The sequence below is a fragment of the Natator depressus genome, chromosome 1, assembly GCF_965152275.1.
Source record: "Natator depressus isolate rNatDep1 chromosome 1, rNatDep2.hap1, whole genome shotgun sequence".
Classification (NCBI taxonomy): Eukaryota; Metazoa; Chordata; order Testudines; family Cheloniidae; genus Natator; species Natator depressus.
In genome coordinates this window covers 325,715,017-325,738,480 of record NC_134234.1, presented here as the reverse complement: position 1 = coordinate 325,738,480, position 23,464 = coordinate 325,715,017, and the positions used below count along the sequence as shown (strand labels likewise).

At 43.9% G+C, this 23,464-nt stretch overlaps 1 protein-coding gene and 1 long non-coding RNA gene across 4 annotated transcripts in view; one reads left to right on the top strand and one right to left on the bottom strand.

Moving 5' to 3' along the window:
• Window positions 1–477: 477 nt before the first annotated feature.
• LOC141980865 (uncharacterized) lies at window positions 478–9,792 on the bottom strand. The gene is made up of 3 exons (XR_012637619.1): window positions 9,704–9,792; window positions 8,410–8,490; window positions 478–574 (listed from the first exon to the last, which is right to left on the bottom strand). It is a non-coding gene; the product is annotated as an uncharacterized LOC141980865 (long non-coding RNA).
• Window positions 9,793–10,535: 743 nt separating this feature from the next.
• The window catches only part of MAGI2 (membrane associated guanylate kinase, WW and PDZ domain containing 2), a 1,132,945-nt gene continuing 1,120,016 nt past the window's right edge, over window positions 10,536–23,464 (top strand). For 2 of the 3 annotated variants that reach the window (XM_074942551.1, XM_074942550.1), the window contains exon 1: window positions 10,536–11,163. In XM_074942551.1, coding sequence (XP_074798652.1) covers window positions 10,863–11,163 — 301 coding nt within the window. In that variant the 5' untranslated portion in view covers window positions 10,536–10,862. The remainder of the gene's footprint in view (window positions 11,164–23,464) is intronic. The other variant, XM_074942552.1, reaches the window with a different exon arrangement.

Genomic DNA, 23,464 nt, shown 5'->3' with positions numbered 1-23,464 from the left:
TGGGAATTGGTCCTGCTATGAGCAGGGGGTTGGACTAGATGACCTTCTGGGGTCCCTTCCAACCCTGATATTCTATTATTCTATTATTCTATTATTATTCTATTATTCTATTATTATTATTCTATTATAACAGGGGCAACTTACCCAGAAAACTGCTGAAGAGCCTTAGTGCTGCCTGGACCAGTACTGTAGCTGAGGGTAAATGCAGGTAAAAGGAGTTTACCCACTTCTCAGTTGGGGAACATGGAGCTTAGGTTAGGTTCGTTTACCCACTTCTTTTTTTTTACAAATACATCACAAAGAGGAACCATATTTGCTCTGCTTTTCATTAGATCCAGGGCACTCAGCCTGAGCCTCTCAAACACGCAGGGCATTAGGAACCCAGCCAGCTTCACAGTGATAATTTACCTTTCGCTTCACCAGAAACAGTGGGCTGAGCCTGGACCGATTTGCGGGCTGATTTGCCTTTTTCTTTCTTCTGGACTGTGGTTGTGCCCAGAAGGGGGAGAGGCCTCCCTAAGACTGATAGCCAGGAGACTGCACCTCACACTCCAAACCAGCACTACATCGACACCTGCAACCAGAGAGGAATGTCTGGGATGAGAGAGATGCCAAAGGGTACAGAACGCAGGCGACTGCTTCCCTACCCTGATGCAAGGGTAAATCAGAGGGAGTCTGAAAGCCTACTCACGAGAGAGACAGCGAACCCAAAAAGCACGGATTCAAAGCAGGTGGCATTGGCCTCCAATGGGCTCCAGATCATTGGACCCTCATGCTGGCCCCCTACCTGACTGACACAGCCCAGGCAGCCTGTCGAGGCCTTGACCCTGTGGCTGTATGGGATTACGCACCTGCTAAGGCCCATCCTGACTGTCTCAATCTCAGTGAGGAGACACACCACAACTGCTTCCATATGGAAACGTATCCTCAGGGAGCCCAGCCTTGGGTGGCGGCCTGTAAACTGAAGGAGCATTGCTGGCAGTGGTTATGGCTGGAGGAGCACATTGGAGCTAAAGCAGCCAAGTTAATACCAATCAAGCAGTTAGTACAAATACTGCTCTTCCCTCTCCCCCTCCCAGTGCCTCCCACCCGCTGGCGGGCCTCCTGTGGTGTCCAGGAAGCGCTGGGGCGGGGAGAGGGCAGAACGGGGAAGGAAGAGGCTTGACAGGGGTGGATCAGGGGCTGGAAGAGGTGGCACAGGAGTGGGGGCTAGGGGGAAGGGGTGGAGTGGGGGCAGGGCCTGGGGCAGAGTGGGAGTTAAGCAGCCCCCTGGGAAATCACAAAGTCAACGCCTGGGCTCTATGGAATTCCTACTTGCCACAAGGTCCTCTGCCTCCCCAGTTCTCACTGGCCAGCACAGCTTAGGAACACTGCAGGAGAGTGAGACTAAGTAGCCACTCTGTTGAGTTTGCTAACTCAGCAGAGCAATGGAAACAAGACACAGCCTCTGACCCTACTCAGTTCCTTCATGTTTCAGGCTAGCAGAGGTAAACAAGCTGAGAGCTCAGCCACTTTAGTGCTTCAGCACTAGTTTGAGCACTGAAGTGCTAATGGACTGAGGTGTAAATCTTTCACTGCCAGCTCGGTTCATAGAGGTCCTGTCAGCAGTGACAAACATTGTTTATATATATTTATCTGTAAAGCCATGTCTCCTAAAATCTATACTATATTTTGCACTAGTGTTTATGGAAATGAATGTGTAACTTGGTAAAAAGTTCCATTCCTGGGTCTGAGGGGGGATGAAAATCTGAGATACTTTTTGGAAAATATTAAAAAGGGTCATTTTAAACATTTTGTAACTTCAAAGGTATTTATTTTTATCTGCTTAAAATTAAAGGAAGAAAACATTTTGCCACCACATTAAGTGTAAAATCTTTGTTATGGAAAAGTGATTCCTATGAAAAGATGGGAGTGGGGGGAGGAGTGAAAATAAGGCTTAGAACAGACGTGTGGTAACAGCTTTAACTGTGGAATATGAATGATACCCCCATGATATAAACTCTTTTCATTGGATGCTATAAACCTAAAATGTTTCAAAATTTAAATACTTCCCTGCAGCATTGTGAGCACAATCACAACAGCATTGTGTTAGTTCCTGAAAAGTGGGAAGGGAAACTAACTATAAACCAAGCGAAAAAGACCAGCTTAGTTTCACAACTTGATCTGAATGAAATGTAAATGACTTGAAAGGTGAAAAGTAAATTAGATTTTAAAATGCTTTTGGATTTTATTAATCTAAGATGATGTTATGTAACATGTCAATTTTTTAAATAATGCTTTTGATTATGATAGTGCCTCATTTAATAGTAAATACAATCTTGGAAAATAAAGGCACTAAAAAGCTTCAGTGACAGGTATATGCCGAACACTGATGCCCACTGCAATGACAACCTAGTGCTACTGGCTGAGACTCACCTGTCAGTACAGGTTAATTTAGGTGAGACTAAAGCAATGCAGGCTCCCTGAGCATGAGAGAGGACTAGCTATTCTGAATAGCTGGAGAGCTGGCTGTATTTCAAGGAATCCCTGTTGAGGTTACAGGGACAAACCATCCCGATGAGTCGAAAGAATAGTAAATATGGCAGGCGACCAGCTTGGCTTAACGGTGAAATCCTAGCGGATCTTAAACATAAAAAAGAAGCTTACAAGAAGTGGAAGGTTGGACATATGACCAGGGAAGAGTATAAAAATATTGCTCGGGCATGTAGGAATGAAATCAGGAGGGCCAAATCGCACCTGGAGCTGCAGCTAGCAAGAGATGTCAAGAGTAACAAGAAGGGTTTCTTCAGGTATGTTGGCAACAAGAAGAAAGCCAAGGAAAGTGTGGGCCCCTTACTGAATGAGGGAGGCAACCTAGTCACAGAGGATGTGGAAAAAGCTAATGTGCTCAATGCTTTTTTTGCCTCTATCTTCACTAACAAGGACAGCTCCCAGACTGCTGTGCTGGGCATCACAACATGGGGAGTAGATGGCCAGCCCTCTGTGGAGAAAGAGGTGGTTAGGGACTATTTAGAAAAGCTGGACGTGCACAAGTCCATGGGGCCGGACGAGTTGCATCCGAGAGTGCTAAAGGAATTGGCGGCTGTGATTGCAGACCATTGGCCATTATCTTTGAAAACTCGTGGCGAACGGGGGAAGTCCCAGATGACTGGAAAAAGGCTAATGTAGTGCCCATCTTTAAAAAAGGGAAGGAGGAGGATCCTGGGAACTACAGGCCAGTCAGCCTCACCTCAGTCCCCGGAAAAATCATGGAGCAGGTCCTCAAAGAATCAATCCTGAAGCACTTACATGAGAGGAAAGTGATCAGGAACAGTCAGCATGGATTCACCAAGGGTAGGTCATGCCTGACTAATCTAATCGCCTTCTATGATGAGATTACTGGTTCTGTGGATGAAGGGAAAGCAGTGGATGTATTGTTTCTTGACTTTAGCAAAGCTTTTGACACGGTCTCCCACAGTATTCTTGTCAGCAAGTTAAAGAAGTATGGGCTGGATGAATGCACTATAAGGTGGCTAGAAAGTTGGCTAGATTGTCGGGCTCAACGGGTAGTGATCAATGGCTCCATGTCTAGTTGGCAGCCGGTGCCAAGTGGAGTGCCCCAGGGGTCGGTCCTGGGGCCGGTTTTGTTCAATATCTTCATAAATGATCTGGAGGATGGTGTGGATTGCACTCTCAGCAAATTTGCGGATGATACTAAACTAGGAGGAGCGGTAGATACGCTGGAGGGCAGGGATAGGATACAGAGGGACCTAGACAAATTGGAGGATTGGGCCAAAAGAAATCTGATGAGGTTCAATAAGGATAAGTGTAGGGTCCTGCACTTAGGACGGAAGAACCCAATGCACAGCTACAGACTAGGGACCGAATGGCTAGGCAGCAGTTCTGCGGAAAAGGACCTAGGGGTGACAGTGGACGAGAAGCTGGATATGAGTCAGCAGTGTGCCCTTGTTGCCAAGAAGGCCAATGGCATTTTGGGATGTATAAGTAGGGGCATAGCGAGCAGATCGAGGGACGTGATCGTTCCCCTCTATTTGACACTGGTGAGGCCTCATCTGGAGTACTGTGTCCAGTTTTGGGCCCCACACTACAAGAAGGATGTGGAGAAATTGGAGAGAGTCCAGCAAAGGGCAACAAAAATGATTAGGGGTCTGGAACACATGACTTATGAGGAGAGGCTGAGGGAACTGGGATTGTTTCGTCTGCAGAAGAGAAGAATGAGGGGGGATTTGATAGCTGCTTTCAACTACCTGAGAGGTGGTTCCAGAGAGGATGGTTCTAGACTATTCTCAGTGGTAGAAGAGGACAGGACAAGGAGTAATGGTCTCAAGTTGCAGTGGGGGAGGTTTAGGTTGGATATTAGGAAAAACTTTTTCACTAGGAGGGTGGTGAAACACTGGAATGTGTTACCTAGGGAGGTGGTAGAATCTCCTTCCTTAGAAGTTTTTAAGGTCAGGCTTGACAAAGCCCTGGCTGGGATGATTTAATTGGGGATTGGTCCTGCTTTGAGCAGGGGGTTGGACTAGATGACCTCCTGAGGTCCCTTCCAACCCTGATATTCTATGATTCTATGAATACAGACACGCATTCTGCTGTTTAATTCAGTGTCCAGTCATGAGTATGTTGTGTGCTATTGGAATTCCAGCAGCTGTAACTGATACTGTAGGCATGGCACTCCTCTATCTGGTCACAATAACAGAAGTTTGGGGATTTTGTTAACTTTAGAGCATCAGACAAAGTTCAAAGTATTGTTTTCTGAAAGGATAGCAAGCCCTTTTTTTGCATCTCAGTCCATTTGTGGAAACATTGGGATGTAATTTTAAACCTTTATTCCTATGGAAAAAGCCCATGCATTTATTTATTTTAACAAATCTTGAAAAATATATTTTGACAGCTTGTCTCTAAGGTTTTTGCAGTGGGTAAGTTTTTGACCTCCAACTAGTTTTCCTTAATCAACTCCTGAGCTGCACAGCTCATAAGAGCAGCACAGGACATGTATAATCTCACAGTGTAATAGTCAGGGACTGAAGGGAAAATGGAAAAAGGTCACATTTAAAACAAAAACCAATAGAGAAACTGTCAGGAAGGAAGAATGAAGTGCCTTCTGCAATATCTTTTATGTTCAATATGGTTTAAAACATATTATTTAGACCAGCTCTTGTCTTTAATCTGTCCTTCACTTCCAAAAATGTAAATATACTTTTAAATGCAATTTTGGATTTGACTGTTTTTCTTCACATCCAGAAGCCCAGATTAATCCTTTGGAGGAAATACTCCCAAATCAGTAATAATGGCATTTCTGTTGTTAGTTCCAACCAGTTGTACATTTCCATAAGGTTTGGAAACCTGCAGTTAAATAATCAAAAAGTCACTTTAAAACACAGATGGGCAAAACGAGGAGTGGTTTTAGTCTAAGATTTAAAAAAAACCCTCATCCCTTTGTTTTTGGGCTTTGCAATAATATAAAACCATCCACAGTTTTAATAGGTCCCATCCTTTCAGAACCTCCACAATGTATGAGATTAGGGGAAAGAGGATTTTGGATAAATTGTTTAAGCCCTTCTGAAGCACAGATTATCAGAATTTGAAGCCAGAAAGTGAGTGAGAAGGATTTTATTATTATTAAGGTATTGTCTGAGGGCCCATATTGTCAGGTGCTGCCTTGGAGAGTTGCTTTCTTGCACAAAGAAAGTGTTATTATCCCCATTTTACAGATGGAAAACTGGTAAACAGAGAAATTAAGTCATTTTGTCCACAGTTGCACAGGAACTCTGTGGCAGAACAGGGAACTGAACCTAGATCTGCTTATTCCATGTCCAGTGCCTTCATCATAACACTCTCTTTCACATCAGCAGGGAAATTTAACATCTTAACATGTAAGAGCTGATCTAGAGTTCCTTCCTTTGGCAGAGAGATACATCACTTTCTATAGAGAGAAGAAAATTTTGGCAATAAGAATAACAATCCAGAAGTCTAATAATATGTCAACATTTGGGTTATACCTTTGATGGGGGAAAAATAACCTATCAGAAGACTCAAAATTTGGAAAAGTAGTTTGAAATTTGGTTAACTTTTATTGAATTCTCAATGGGATGGGGGAGGGAGGTAACTGTCCAACTGTCAAGCCCACATAGTTTATTAAATAAAAGTGCATATATTTATGTGCGTAACTTTACTTCCAAGAGTAAAATTACAAACATTTGTCATTATAGGGTCAGACTCTATTTAATGATAAATTGCAATTGTGTCTTGTTTGGTGAATGTGGTTCGTTCTATATTGTTGTTACTTGTGCTTGCACAGAAACCCCAATGTAAAAAACAAGTCTTGAGTTATGCTGCAGGAATTGATCACCCCCCTCCCATTTGTGGCCTAATGGGAAGGAGGTGTCTGTGATTTTACCCCGGTTGAGACCTTTCAAATAGCTCTGTCAGAGATCCAAGATTTTCCCCCTAGCAGAAAAGGCCACAAGCCTGGACCCCGGAGGAGATCAAACCACATGAGCAGAGACCTCATATCTCTACAATAACTGTGCTATGGAATTGATCCTTACTTCTCTGCTCCCTGATGCTCCTTTGAAGCTATGCTACAGCTGTTCCTGGAACTGCCAGTGAATGCTGTGGAAAGATAATACATCCCCAGGCTTTATTACGCTTCCACTCTGATCTCCACAGGTCCAGCAGGGGGACAATATGCACCCCACTTGGCACCATACACTCGTCCCCTAACCTAACCTACACACTGTTCATTTCTTCCCCTCATGCTCATTGTTATATCCTCCCTACACACACACTTCATTGCTGGAAAGCAGGATCCACCTGTCGAAAGAGCTCTCTGCATATGGACCAAAGGACATTGCTGGGCCCTTACAAAGGCGAAGTTAATACAATTACCCTACACCCCAAGCCCACCCCACCCCATTTCTGGGATACCAGTTCTAGACAAGCCCTACCTGTTTTACAACTGTCCATCTAGCAGGATAAATCAAAGGAATACAAATCTAAAGCACTCTACCTGATACAAATAACTATCGCATACAGATTGATGTTGCTAGCTATATGTTTTAAAATGGAACCTACAGACTCTTTTAACAGACTGGATATTTAGCACAATAGTTTCCCACAGTTAATGTCGGCCTGATTTTAACTAATTCTGTAAACCTTAAATAATCCTGATGAATAGGGCTAAATTAATCTTGGCCCCTATTGATGGAGAAATATAATGGAGTCCCTTCTCCACCTCCTACACATATTTTGTAAAGTTAATAACAGATACAGGCTGTTGTTCCAGAGACACTTATAGTAAGCCAGAGCCAGAGCCAGAGCCTGACAGTTGCCAGAGCTGTGTGTGTGTGTTCTGGTGAATATTAAGTTATTTATAAATTGAATCTTTATTATCAGACGCTCAGGACTATCATACTCATATTAACAGGGTGACCGCATTTTCTGAATGAAAAAATTAGGACACTTTTAATAGGGCTGAAGCCTCAGCAAAGGTATGTGTAAAAGGATTTTGGAAGCTCAAGGTTGGCCAAAAGGATGGTATGCCTCTTACTCCCTTTTCTCAGCTATCTACCTCCTTTTCCTTTTTTTCTCAATGAGAAAGCAAAACAATACAGTGGTGGGGCAAGGGAAAAAAGCTATTCACCCTGAGTCCCTTTTACAGCCTTCTCCTAGTGCCAGCCTGTTTATGGCCTGATTTCACAGGATATGAGCACCTGCAGCTCCCACTGAAGTCTGTGGAAATACAGGCCATTGCTGTAGTAACCCAGATGTACAGACACTCTTTTCTTAACCTGTGTTATATAATTTTTTAACATTAGCTTTAATAAAATTTTTAAATCTATTTTCTGCCCTATTTGTGGCAATCCTACCACTTCTACCGCTCTTTTAATCAGGCATGCTCCAAGTCCCATCTAATTATCTGCTCTTCTCTGCCATTTTAGGTTTTAATTTTTCTATGCTTCTTTTTTATCTTTTTCCTTTTCTTTCGGCCCCAGTCCTGCAGGCTGCCCCAAGTGAGCAGATTCCTGCACTCACACAGAGTACCACTGAAGTCCATATGAAACAGTTTGCAGGATCAGGGTCTTTGTCCTTTGCTTATCGAACCATCCTTCCCTTCCACGGGTACCCATTTCACTTGTTCTTACATGCTATTGCAATAGAGATGGTCCAAAAACAACAAATTTTTGTGAAAAATTTCATTGACAAATGTGTGCCATTTTTCATTCATATTTCAAAAACATTTTACAAGTTCTAAACTACAGGTACCTCTTCCACACACCCTACAGCCCATCCTTCATTCGTTCTGCATCCAATTCGCATGTACCAGCATTCATATATTCAGCACTCCTCCATTCTGCACATGCACATAGCACTCCCGTGCAGATGAGGTGGGAGGAGATCACCATTCACCTTGCCTTTGATGGGCTAGGTTCACCAACGTTCCATCCAAAGTAGGGAGGTTTTCTCTGTCCCTGTTTGGTCAGTCTTCCCCTAGAAGGGAAACCCATCTCTTTAGGAAGTGAGACTGTCCTGCATTTGCCTATAAAACCCAGGGATGGATGCCATCACTTCATTGTCATGCTAGGAAATTCTATGTTGGGTGCATCTGAGTGTGGGGGCAGTATGGAGCAGAGGGTGTTAGAGCAGCAAATATTAAGCTGGGTGTGTGAGGCAAGGGTAGCATGGTGTTGAACAGCCAAGGCGCTTGGAATCAGGGAGCAGTGGGCAGCCTGGATAATCCAGAGAGTTGGTGTCAAGGAGCCTGATTGTTGAGGACAAGTAGGTATCAGTTCCCTGAGGGCAAGGGCAAGTGAGGGCAAGGTCCCCTTTCTGCTCTCTACCTTTCCGGGTCCGCCAACTGTTCACTCACCTACACTACTGGTGTTTCTTACTCTTCTCAAACTTGCAGTCCACCCCTAGACTCTTTTCACCAAGTATGGTCCACCTGAACTTTGATGGTGGGGGAGGACCTCCCTTTCCCCATGGTCATGGTAACCAACCTTAGAAAACTTGTTCTAGGGCAATACTACCTGATAAGCTGGAAGTTTGGGAGCCAATAAATCTGAAGCCACTTCAGGGTTCTATCTGTGTATATTCACAGTATTTGTGGTTGAACATATTAACGGGGCCTCAAAATTCATAGTTGTCAAGTTTTTCTTGCCACCATTTGAAGCCTGCTCAAACCAAGAATATATGATTTCATAACTAGATCTTCCAAATCCATCCACTGATCCTTCATCCAATTCACTATTTTAGATGGATTTATAGGCCCCTTCAATAACATAGTACCTAAGCACTCCACAATCTTTAATATGCTTAGGCTCAAGCTAAGTAGGGAAGTGCTGTTATCCTGTTTACAGGTGGTTAACTATGCCTTAATTCCTCAGAGGTATTTAGGTGCCTAACTCCCACTGATTTAGGCACCTAAATAGCTTTGAGGATCTGGACCTAAGTGACTTGCCCCCTCACACAGGAACCTGTGGCAGAGCAGGGAGTTGAACCCAGGTCTCCAAAATCAAATGCTACCATCCTAACCCCTGGATCAGCCTTGCTGGCCCCACCACCTCATTCACATGCCCTGCTTTAACAGATTGAGATGAGATGAATCAGTGGGTGACTGGGACTAGGAGGACAAGCAGGAAGCATGGGTAAAAGCAGGCTGCATGAGATGATTTCTCCACTTTTTCCTTCCCACTCTACTCACTATTATTGTTTTTTACCACGGGCCAACCCAGGGGCCAGGTGCTTGATAGTACAGGCTGCACAGAAGCCACACTCCCTGCCAGGGGAGCCTACAATGTAACCTGGCAAACAAGGGGCAGTGAGTGGTGCTCACAGGAAGCAGGAGGGACTGGAGGCCGGAGGCAGATCCGAGGCTGCGGTTGCTTAGGGTTGTCATGTGCCCACTCCTTGCAGATCCCGCAGCGGGGATGGGAGTGAAATTGGGGTCAGCCAGGGAGCAGCTCGGGGGCAGTGATATGGGCACTGGGGAGCAGGGACTGGGATTAGGGGGCTGCGCTGCAGCACCCAGGGGTCAGCCCCTGTGGGGTCGAGGCCAGGAGGCGTTAGGGGCTCAGGGGGAGCCGGGTGAGAAGTGGCCCGGTAGGCGCTGCACTGGGCAGCCGGGCCGCAGAGGGGGCAGGCCTGGCGGGGGAACGGGCCGGGGCGGCAGCGACAGGAACCCAGCGCCGATCCCTGGCGGGCGGCGAAGGGGCGGGGCCCCGCGGTCACGCGCTGGCTCGCCCGGCCGCCTGCTCCGGGGGTCGCTGCCCCCTTCCCCGTCCTGGGCTCGGCCGGGCGCGGCCTCCCTTTCCTCCCCACCCAGCCCGGCTGCTCTCCGCCTTCTCCCCGCCGTGCCAGCCAGCCTCTCTCTGGGTCTTCACTACCGGGTCAGGCTGGAGGCGAGCGTGATCAGACACCCCCCAGCACACACAGCCCTGCCTCTCCTCCTCCTCCTCCTCCTCTCCGGGCCGTCTCCATCCCTCCCTCCTTCCCCACACCCTCCCTGCTTCCCCGCTGCCAGTTACTGTACAACTAGTGCACACACACACACACACTCACACACTCACAGAGGGTCCCGGCTGCCGCAGCTGCCATGGATATCAGCTAAAAACACCCAGCCAGCCAGCCAGACTGACAGTCAGTCAGGGGCCGAATCAACCCCCCCACTCCCCACCTCTCCATTCTCCTCGCCACCCGGCGGCCACGGCCCCTGCGGTGCCACCATTCAGCCGGCCGGGAGCCGCAGCAGCAGCCCCGGACCCAGCCCCCCTGACCCACCAGCCCCCCGCCCCCAAAAGGAGCCCGGCTCAAGACCAGCACCCAGCACGCCAGGGAGACTCCGCCAGCCCATCCCCACTGCAATGTCCAAGGGCTTGAAGAAGAAAAGCCACTGGACGAGCAGGGTCCACGAGATTGTCCTAGGCAGGAACCAGGAGGGGCAGCTGGGCTTTGAGCTGAAAGGGGGCGCCGAGAACGGGCAGTTCCCGTACCTGGGGGAGGTGAAGCCCGGCAAGGTGGCCTATGAGAGCGGCAGCAAGTTGGTGCCGGAGGAGCTGCTGCTGGAGGTGAACGAGACCCCCGTGGCCGGGCTCACCATCAGGGATGTGCTGGCCGTGATCAAGCACTGCAAGGACCCCATCCGGCTGAAGTGTGTCAAGCAAGGTAAGGGCCGGCTGCAGGCTCCCTGCCGCGGCGCGGGGCAGGAGGGGACGGGGCGCAGAGGGGAGCGCGCCTGGGAAGTGGGGCGGCCCGGGAGTGCCTAGGGGATGGGGTGCAATGGGGCGACGGACAACAGCCTGCAGACCCCGCCGCGGTTGCGTGGAACTTTGTTGTGGCAGTTTGACACACACACACACACACACACACCCCGGGCAGGGTCCAGCACCTGCCCCCGGGGAGGATGCGAGGGGCAGCCCCGCCGCGTGTGCACGGAGGAATTAAATGTGCGTCAGCGGCAGCCTGTCGCGTTTGCCGGGGGGCAGGAGGCGGCGAAAGTTTGCGAGGCCCCGGGCCGGGGCGCACAGGCGCACGCTGGGGTGCTGCAGACAGAGCCTGGGCCGGCGGTGGGGAAGCTGCGTCCCTCGGGGCGTTCAGGTTCCCCTATGAGGCGAGCAGCGCCTCTCACACACACACACACACACACACGAAGCCGCACCACTGAGGGGGAGGAGAGGCGCCAAACATTGTGGCAGGCGCTGAGGAACGCTCGCGGCTGGGAGCATCAGCATCGACTGTGGCCATGCAGGGCACCAGCCTGCGCTGCGGAGCCAGAAGGGAGCCATGGGGCTCCCTAGCCGCTTTCGGGCGTTCCTCGCGTGGTTCTTTAATAGATAGAAAAAGGGGCCTGGAGGTTGGGTGTGGGAGCTGGGTACCCCTAGGTCTGCTTGTCACTGGGCGTGTTCCCCTGGAGGCAGTGACTTGCTGCTGCTGTTTGTCAGGTCCCTGGCACCTTAGGGAGGCTTCGTTTAGCTTCTCTTAAGTATCGTTATACGAAAAGTCATTCACTTTATCCCTGATGAAAACGATCTCCTGAGCCTGGGGAATGGGGATTTCAGATCCTACCACCGGAGGGGAAAGGGTGCTCGCTGCAGGGACAGGAGGGACGTTCGAGGACAGAACCATAAACTTTAACCGGTCATCTGTTTCTCCTTTTGTGTAGAAAAGTGCTGGAGTAGTGGCTTAACAATCTTCCAGGAAAGTGAATAGGATTAAAGATGTTGGATTTTCTGTGTAACCTTTTTTCTTCTTTCAACTACATTGATTTGTAGGGAATGGTTAACAGAAGGTTTGGAACAAAGGTTTCTGCGACTCACAGAAGGGTTTGTGGAGCAGAGCAGCTGGAAGCTCCAGGGAGAACCAAGTTCATAAGTGGTGCCTTGATGATGATGATGATGATGGTGGTGGTCGTGGTGGTGTGTGTGTGGGGGGGGAGGTGCCTTGATGATGATGATGTGGGTGTGTTTAAACTAAGGCATTTCAGGATCAGCCATTAATCTACGTTAATACTGCAGTGGAAATAAGTTCAATATCAGTATTCTGTATCCAAAAAGAGTAACCTTGGTACAGATTGGGAGGCATAATGGACAGCTCCATCAGCTGCCCCAGACACTTCCTTAATATAATTTTGCAGTTGAATTTCATCATTTTAATGGGTGGCCTATTATTCACAGTGACTTCTATGAGATTTTCAAATGCTTGAAAAACATTATTAGCCTGATCTAAAGTTCGCTGAGATCAGTGGAAAGACTCCCTTTGACTTTGAATCGGGCTCTACAAGTATACTACTGTGTGTTCAGTTGCTTACAGTAAAGTCACATCTCCAAACAACTGACATAACTTGGCATTTGTACATTGATACATTAAGCTGGCACAGGGGTAAGTGCAGAGTATTGTAAATCGTGTCTTGAAGGACAAAAAAGGCAAGGAGACATAATAGTTGATGCAAGAAGATGAGAAAGGGAAAAGAGTTGAATCAATTCTACCTTGTTATACTGGGTCAGCTTTGGGCTCTGAGTGCTAGGAAATCTGCTATGGTGTTTTAGCTTCTAAATAAATGTAATAGTGATTAGTCTTGCCTTGACTGATTTGTTGTGATTTCAGAAAGGGAAAAGCAGTTTCCATTGAGTTTAAATGTCCAAAAGGCAGAGGGATAAGTAAATATATCTTTATCTGATTTCAGTTATTACCTCTTTTTCCTTTACAGAAAAAAGTTAAGTAGTTTTCTCAATTAATTTTAGTTTTTGGTTGGTTTTAGTTAATACATCATTATAGTACATGAAATAGTGTCTGTGTTCCACTTCCTCGCCATTTTTCAAACTTTTTTTTTTTAGTAGAAGTGGTTAGTGATTCATTACATTGTGTGCCATTTATAAAGATGTCCCTCAGTACTCAGGTCAGTGACATGAGTCAGGACTCCAGTCTATTACTTGCAGTTCCTTGAATGAGATGCATAAGGCTTGAGGTTCCAGATACATTACATTTATTAGGATTTTCACTGCAGTCCAATCATATACTACAGTTTTGGGTAGGCTCCTCAACACATTGGCCAGACAACCTAGCTATGTTCCTTGAAGTTCCAACCTTCTGCCCAGGTCCTTGGACAGAAAGGAACTTGCCAGCTGGAATTACCTTTCCAAGGTAATTCTCAGTTTTATGCTAGTCTATACCCTTTACCTGAGGACTCCTGCAAAGGGAGTGGCTTACAGGACACAGCTTCTTTATTAAAAAGGCCATTTTTGTTTATATTTTACCAACTGGATCCTTGCACAGTGTAATCTAGTATCTAGTCTCAGTACTCCTTGGTTGAAGAACACAAACATATATTAAATTTTCTCCTCCCAAATTACTTTCCCCAAGAGTGTTTTTCAATAGTGTGAGTAAGAAAGATGGGCAATACAATTCTTTATCTATTTTTGTAATCTTATTCCCTTTTTTAGTTATAATACACCTTTAATGTGCTGGAACAAGGTTAGTGAGACTATTATAATCATTTTTGCATAATTTATCAATTATTTCTCTGTAATTTTTTCAGTGCACACATTTAATTAAAATAGCATGACCTTGAATGGACCATGTGACTCCGGCTTCTCTTTCAGAGTAAGTGCTGTCTTAGAGTGTAATCACAGTGAGAAATGTGCAGGTAGAACATTGCTATTTATAATGTGATATTAATGGGTCATGTTTGTTTGAAAGTTTTTATAACTCAGCAATCAAAATTCACTGTTGGATGAAATTTATGTATGACTAATTCAGTTTTACAGGCATTAGCTTAACTGTTTTGGAATTTCAGAGGGCAAAACAGCTTTACTGATTTGTGATTATTTATTTTGTGCTTGGTTACTTAAACACATGCAGTTTTGAAATGGTAAAAAAATTCAAGCTTTTATCCCATTATGAGGCTAAATATATTTTTTTTAAGTCCAAAGCACCAGCCACCAAGTATTTCACATAGAAAAGCAGATCCTCTTAATGCAGAGTTGCTACATATCATCGGGTGGGGCAAACCTCATGGAAAACTAGTTAGCAGTCATGGAACATGACCTTATGTTGAACATGGAGGTGTGGTCCACAATCCATAAGGAATTCAATAGACAGAATTACTGCACGCGCTTTGTACGGTGAAGATAAACACATAACAATTTCAATGTGATAGCAACCATTATGGTTTATATCCTATTAATAATAATCCACAGAGTAAGTATTTGCTGGAGACTATTTGCTATTTATTATGCAACTCCTCCATTATGACCTTGTTGGTAGAACCATGATGATTCTGTTAAAAACATATGGGGTGAAATCTTGGCTCAATTAAAGTCAATAACAAAACTCCCATTGGCATGAGTAGAGATATGATTTCACCCCTAGAGTATGATAGATTTTTGAGACGTTTATTATATCAGTGTAAGAATGTTGAAAAGCTATGGAATTGTTAATCAGATCAAATTTTAATGCATTTTGAACTTCTATTCCAGAGTCATTTTGATGCCTAAAATAATTCTAGTGAGTCCACAGATGAGGAGGAATTACTGCCATTAATTTCAAACTTGGCAGTTTTTACATGTGAAATATTTTGGATAAGCTCCTGTATTATTCTTAAGCACACTGACGCTATATATTTTTCTTTTTAAAAATACGTGTATAATAATTTTTAAAGTTCCTTTATTAACAATAAAAAGTTATTATGAAGACACCTTCCCCTCACTTCCAGTAGGATAAGAAGCCAGATTGTGCACTGAGGAGATCCATAAAAGAGAAGGAATGGTGTCCCGCAGCATCACTCTGGGGCCATTCCTACAGTCTCCAGTTCCACAATAAACCTTGTGCCTACACTAGGCCCCAACAATGGGATGGACAGGTCTCTTCCCTTCCTACCTAAGGTGCCACCATCCCAATGGCCCTGGAACAATTTTTATAACGGGGGTGTTGAAAGCCAGCTAACAAAACTGTAAAGCAGGGGTCCCCAAACTTTTTACCTCATGCTCCCACTTCCTCCTCTCCGCACCCCTTCACCCCCGAGCTGGGGCTGGGAGCAGGGCCATGGCTCCGGGAGGGGGGGGGGGCATTGACAGAGGTAAGGGATGCGAGGGTGGGGCCACAGCTGGGGGCGGGCATGGGGCCGGCAGTCAGGACCCTGGGCACGGGGCCAGGAGTGGAGCTCCAGGCACGGAGCCAGCAGCCAGGCCAGGAGCAGAGCCCCAGGTGCAGGGCTGGGAGCAGAGCCCCTGGCGCGGACATGCAGGGCCAGGAGCGGAGCCTCAGCTGTGGGCCGGGGGTGCTGCAGCACACCCCCATGCCCTTAGTTCCCGCACCTACTCACCATCCTATTATATTTTTGACTTTAGTCAGAAAGCTGCTATGTGCTGGATTGCAGGAAATCCTCACACAACTCTGTCATAGTCTGGGAATCCTAGTTTCCCACCGCTCCACATAGCAGAACCACATTGGATCATCTGAAACCAGGAATTTCTGAACTCAGGGAGGACAGAGCTTTGTTGAAGAGAGATGGACTTAGGCACATTCTTAAATGGTTTGCTGAATTGGGGTCTTAGTTACTAAGAATAGCTAGAGTGTAATAGGGTGATGGGTTATTTTAAAAATGTTTGTTAAAACTGTTCAGGATGTACAAACTTTGTTGTACTTCGAAATTCTGCTTTGGAAATCTTTTTCACATTTTTTTAAATGGATGTTTTACACTTTCGATGCATGTTAAAAGTTGAGTTAATATTTTCCTGACATAGGTTTCTCCCTGCCCATTACTCTTCTTGATGAATAGAGTAAAGGGATTTTTATTGGAACTTCTTTGGTTACTTAAATGCTTGAATAAAAATGTTTCTAAGTTCAAGAAAATACTTTGTAAATACATATTGACCTTGCTTCATGTTATTTCTTCCTGTGTTTCTATATATATTGCCTTTTTAAATGTAAAAACTGAAATAAGATTTCCTTCCACACATAAAGAACATTTTTATAGGGCCAGCTAATTATATATATATATGTGTGTATATATATATATATATATATATATATATATAATTAGCTGGCCCTATAAAATATATATATGTATTTATTTTTTTTTTTTGCTGGAAAATCACAGGTGTATATTATTAGTAATAAAAATCATGGATAACAACTGTGTGGTGTTTGAATAGCATTTACTGCTTGAGTACAATACTGCATATCTATCCTTTGAAAAATATAGTACATTAAAATATTGGTTTTTCTACTTTAGCAAAAAAGATCTATAACACTTTGGAATGTGATAGTCATACCTATTAGTCTGGCCTACTCTTAAAAATATAATGTTTTTGGTTTAGGCAAATTCCAGGAATGAAATCCAAGAGCAGTCCTCTATCATTCTTGCACTTGTTAACCTCAGTTCAAAGTCCATAGAAGTTTAGGTGTCTAACTTCTGAATCAGAGGGGGGATATTTTGACAGCTATCTCCTCCCCAGAGACTGATGTTCCATGTCAGGAACTCTCTGCATGTATTGGAGATAGATCTGATGAGTGCAATCCTGTGTCACGCAGTGGTCTTTAGGAGTTCCATGAACGAAGGGGATATGACTTTCATGATAGTGGATAATTCCACAGAAAAATGGAACAGCTGAGACTGAAACTGCTATTTTTTGTTGTTTTGCTGCATTCCACTCAATTAAGTTCAAGTCTCTTTTACACTGGTGTAACTGCTAATGTTACTGATGTCAGATTAAATTATGCTGGTGTGAGAGCAGAATTGGGCCTGAATTATTTCAGATACCCTAGAACTTCTACCGCTATTATTTCAGTAGCTGTCAAAGAGCACCAATTCCAGCTTTAATTCCAGTGTCTTTGAGCCTCTAACTTTCACTCTGTAGAGATGTGGAGCTCCTTCTTGAGATGAAAAAGTATCTTACTTAGCTAGTTTCTTGTATGCATCATGGAAAAAGTATGGCTTTAGGAGGGACTTAAAAGAGGAGAGGATAGCGGATTTGTGGTCCAGAAGAGATATAGAGGGTGGTATGGAAGAAATCATACAGGTGGTTGTGGGAGAAGCAGATAAATGAAGTTCTTGTTCTTTCCTTTGGCATGAACTGATGAAAAATGAGGGGTGGGCATCACTTAGTAAGGAGGGAACTGCTTTTATTGAAGGTGACCTCAGAGCATTGATTTGGGGATTGGCTGTTTCTCCTTTCTGAACTTAGTGCTCAGGGAAAAAATCTCTCCCTTATCCCACATCTCACTTACCACAAGTTGCTACTGGAGAATAATTGCAGAACTTAATCTTTGTTTCCCTAGGCATTTCACTCAGGATAGCATTGTAGACCTGGCAAAAGTTCTTGTTTAGCTATATGGACCTCAGACTTCTGTAAACCAGGGGGAGAGGGGGTAACGTGATTGATTTTATTTGAGTTACATTGGTGTAAAACTGCTGTGAGAAGAGGATCAGAGATATGGAGTTCCTTTCTCACATATATGTGTGCCTGTGGGACCTTCATCTTAGTTTGAGGGCTGCAACTAAATTATTATTGTTTAAATTGTTTTGTATTTCACAACATTGAGTTTAGAAGTGAATTTGGTTGTTGTATTAATAATTGGTGCATCCTTTTCATTAGTGGAAGCCGTCTCTTTAAGAATAGGGTGGGACACTTGATTGTAGAGTCTATTTGCAAGAGACTGAGAGCAGTGTTTCGGAGATGTTGACTGTGTGTCCAAACAGTAGAAATTTTATATTGCTGCCGGAAAGCCTTCTCAAAACTTAGCTTTGTTTATGGGCTCCCTTTCCAATCCAGGAGAGTCTCTAGAAAGGTATTGATGTGTTCTGTCTATCTCAGGTACTTATGTGGTGCTCATGACAGTAGTATCTGAACATCTCAGAGTCTTTGTTCTGCTCAAACAACTCTGTGGGAGAGGGAAGTGCTATTTTATGCCTCAGTCCCCAATTTTATATAATTGGGGACTGAGGCATAGAGAGACTAAAGGCCAGATTTTAAAGATATTTAGGTGCCTCAAGATGCAGATAGGTGCATTGTGGGATTTTCATTGATTTCAGTGGCAGTTAGGGACCTGGGCGAGTTTGAAAATACCACTAGGCATCAATCTACATCTTAAGGTGCCTAAATATATTTAAAATTCTAGCCTTAAGTGACTTGCCCAAGGTCACACAGGAAGTCTGTGGCAGAATAGGGAACTGAACCCAAGTCTTCTAAGTCCCAAATTAGAACCATAACCACTGGACCATCCTTTCTATATTTTTTATACCGCTGTGTGAATCTTCCCTTTGTGAAAGATATGGCACACCTTTATTTTCAAAATAGTATGGCTATTTGGGCCAAATTCATCTCTGGTGGAACTCTGAAGACTGTAATAGAGTTTCACTAGGTAAGAATTTTGTCTTATAGGTCCAGTGTTAGTTACAGTATCTCTTCAGCTCCAGCATTTCAGTAACTATCAGTTTTCCTCCTAAGTCACACCAATCCACCAATAATGCAGTATAATTGTATCACATTCCATTTGTACAATTGCCTCACAGTGCGTAGACGCTTCCACAGTTGAACTGTTGCAAGGAGAGCGTGCAATAGCTGGTAGACGCAGAAGAAAAGGAGAAGAACAAAGGTCTTTTACCAAAAAAGGGCGTGATCTGGCAGTCCCTAACCAGGCAAAACTCCCATTATGAAATGATCATCTTTCAAATAGTACTTTTCTCATTGTTCTTAATTTCCTCATGAGATTATCTTAAAATTCCTAGTTTGGGTTGAAATATCTAAAATTTGAGTTCAGTAACCTCATGTCCATAATTTGGAACCTTCAGTAGAATCTTATTTGATAGGAGGATGTTGTTTGTATTAATCTGCCACATAGTTATACTGACATAGTTATACTGACCTAATCCCCCGTGTAGACAGCGCTATGTTGGTGGGAGAGCTTCTCCCACTCACATAGCTACTGCTTCTTGGGGAGGTGGATTAACGAAGCAACCGGGAGAGCTCTCTCCCATCAGTCAATCAATTGGAAAATGGATTTCTTAAATGAATGAATCTGCATATTTCCTTGTCTCAGATAAGACATACCCACTCCTGGGTCAAGTTTTATAAAGCACATCCAGCTTCTGTCTACAAAAGCAGGCCTGGGACCAAAGGGAAAAAAACCCTTTTCACCACATGTCGTTTCTGTAATATAGAAGTTGAGCTCCTTTTTTAGTCAGATTGACATCTGAAGAGGTGTGCTTAGCACTGTAGTATTAAAGTATATGAAAGTTTTGTCTGAAACTTGTTATAGATACGCTCACTGAGCCAGTTCATTAGCTGGTGTTGGTTGGCATGGGTCTGTTGAATTCAATGGAACTATGACCATGTATGCCAGCTGAGGATCAGGTATACTATTATAGATACCATAGCCATAACTACGTATTTTGGCACCTGGGGCAAGCAGGTGTATTTGTGCCACCTACCAGAGGTGACGTATGTGGGCAGGGAAAGCATGCGGGGTCACGTGCTCCCCCCTGATTTTTTGGTCGCGCCTCCCCCCAGCCCAGACAGGCTGGGTGGCCTGCTGAGTTGAGTCAGGGGTGGAGGTGACACTTCCTCCCTGAACTCCACTGTGTGGGCCTGGTCCCATAGTCAGAGTTTGACTTCTGTTTTTGGGAGGCATAGGGCTTAATACAAATGTTTGTGGATAGAGAATATGGAAGTTAGACACACGTGTGTATGTGAAATGATTGCACATTCACCCAATCACAGAACAGAGACAATGTGGTATGATTTATCTGACCATTCCTTATTGAATAACATATCTTGATTTTTGAATTTTGGGCAACCCAGAATGCAAACAATAGGACAAGGTATCTGTTGAATAAATGGGAGGAAATTATGATATGCCTGTCTCTATCCCACAAATAGAAAAACGTGGCTCCACTTGCTGAATAAGTTATTCATTGAACTCTTGCAGGCTGTGGAGCACCGGGACCAGTATACAGTTTGGGGGGCATCCAGTGCCCTTGGATGCTCCCCCCCTCCCCCACAGTCTCTGCACAGGGCTGGTCCCACCAACCTCCACTGTATCGACCTAGCAGTCTACACTGGGAGTTAGGTCGGCTTAACTATGCTGCTCAGGCGTGTGGATTTTTCACTCCTCTGAGAGACATAGTAAAGCTGACCTAATTGCTAATGTAGACCAGGTCTTGGTCACTGGAAATGTAAATCACACCCACTTTAAGGCCCCTTTACGCTGCCAAAATGGCACCTCAGTGTGAAAAGAATCAGGCCCTTTGTAGTTTATCCTGTGTCGTATTTTTTGTAGGAATATCTAGCAGTATATTTTGTCTCAGAGTGTTGCAGAAGTATGTTACAAACTTTAACGAATTAAAATAAAATCTATACCTGCACATCATATAAGTGCAGTCTTTCTGGACTGAAACCCACAGCAGCTATTAACAGCTTACAGAAGTACAACACAACAGAATAGGACAGAAAGTGGAGAACACATTATCCTCTTAAATTGTCAGGGGATTTTGGTTAGGCTGAGTGTAATTATCCAAGTAATTCTCTGCAAAGCTGCAACATTATCCTTCTTCGGATCCCACCTTAAAACTCACCTCTGCCTTGACGCCTACAATACAGTGGACAATGGCTAGATAATTGATGTGCTATGACTGTTAACCATTCTGTTATGTTAACCATGATCGTTTCACTGTTACTTTGTCCTTCCTCCCTGCACCCATATTTGTTGTATATCCACCTGTTGTCTCTGATCATGCACTAAAATTACAAGCTCTTTGGGGCACGGACTACTTTTTTATTACAGCAGTTAGTATAATGACTCTTATTTGGGATCTCTAGCTGTTAAGGCAACACAAATAGTAATAATAAACCAGGATTAAGCCACAACCCTATTTTTTAATGCAACATTTTTAACTGGGAACATTCTGTACCACATTAGCCTGGTCTACACTAACAAGCTTTAAAACTGTTACTTACTACTGGTGCAGGTGTACTAGCGGAAGCTGTAGTGTAGACACAATTTGGGCAGTATGGTTAGAAACTAAAGGAAAAAATGTCTAAGTCCTGGCTACACTGTGCTTCCACCATTGCTACCCATGGTTCAGCTGCCCCTGTAGTGAATTAGAGCTATGAATATTGCTAGTGTAAGTGTAACACCAACAGACCCCGGTTGTCGGCGGGAGGAATTGAACCTGCGGCCTTTGGAGCTTAGTGCATGAGCCTCTACCGCATGAGCTAAAAGTCAACTGGCTATTAGCTAAGGCTGTAGAGCAGACTCATTTTCTCTCTCTCTCTCTTTAAGTGGTATCAGTGCCACTAGATGGGACAGAACACCACACCCAGAAGATGTGTGGGTTACATAAGTGCAGCCTCTTGGAAGGACCCTTCTCTGCAACATACATTGCTTACACATTTCCTGAACAGTTCAGTTTTTCCTCTATAGTTTATCTGCTTCATTTACTTGTGAAAAGCCATTTCCCCCCCCCCCTTGTCAACTTTTAAAAGAATGCTAAGAATTTCAGATAAGCCAGTATAAAGAGCTTTTTCAACACTCACTCTGTTTTGGTCATCTTCCAGTAAAAATAGCGTAAAAGATTTCAGGGAAAGAATGCAATGGAGGCTTTGTTGGGAAAATAAAGGAAAATCAAGATATTGTTTTTCTTTTATTAGTTTTCAATAAGGTCTGCTAGATTTGTGTTTATATTGAATTCTTCTGTTATTCATGTGACAGTGGGATACTGAAATAATTGTAGTTAATTCAGAGCCACTGAACACAAAGATATTTGAAATGCTTCCTTTAAATATCTACTGGAGATATTGGAATTTTTTGACCAGCCTTTACTTTATGAGGCATTGTAGCTGTTTTTTTTAATGGCAGTAACATTAATGTTCATGAACGTAAAAGTCTGAGGAAATAAAAACCAAGAGAGTATATCCTGTATCTGAGCAAAGCAGCACCAGCTTTTGCTGTTCTTCAGTGAGATCTCATGGCCAAGTAGGTTAAGCTTGGTCAATTGAAGACTTCCAAACAACTAGTAGCTGCAGAAATTGGTGAAGTTGGTAAGTAGGGAGTGGCAATCTTCCCTCTGAATTTATATGGGTAGGATTGGCAGAATTTCATTTTAATTTTTTTTATAATTTTGATAGATATTAATGTTTGTTTTTAAACATTTTTTCAATGTTTATCAATTGAAATGTTCATAGTTGTGGGAAATTATGGGGGCCACACAATAACAATTTAATGACAGTAGCATTGAGATTAAAAATGGTAAAGCTTTATAATCATTAAAACACAAATTGTCAACATCACATGTCAAAATATCAAAGTAAATAGTCTTACATCAAACCCTAATAAGTTCTCAAGCAGAATTTTTCTTATTTTGCCTGTTTGTAAATTTAGACCATTATTGATGGGAATATTTTTTGTTGGTTTCTGTATTTATGGGAAATAGACATTAACCAACATTTACCAATAAAAATCGAATCCTTCCAAGCCTGTATATGGTTATTGCATCTAGGGTGCTCAGGAATGGGCTACTGGGGAAGCTGAGTTGCAGATGAGATATGAAAACAGTGGTCTTTACATCTGTCTCTCTAGGCATGTATATTGTGCTCATTATAGTGATATCTGAAGAGCTTCCATATTCTAAAAAACCTACACAAGACGATGTAACTGAAGATTCCATGATACTTCTTATAGCTTGTTAAGGTTGGTGTCATGGCCAAATTCCAATAAATTTCAATCCAAGAAATTATGTTTTCCCTGCCCTCTTTCTTTCTGGAGTCTCACTCATATGGTATTCTTCTTCACTTCCTAATGTAAACTGATATATATTGTTTCTAAGAGGTGCTAATAAATTGCCGTGTTTCCCCACAAAAGACTTCATTTTGGCCATGGATAAGGGTATAGTTTGTATCACATCTTAAATCTGTTAAACTTTCTGGGATGAGAGGAGCTCTCTAAAAGTGAGTTATCATTAGGATTAGAA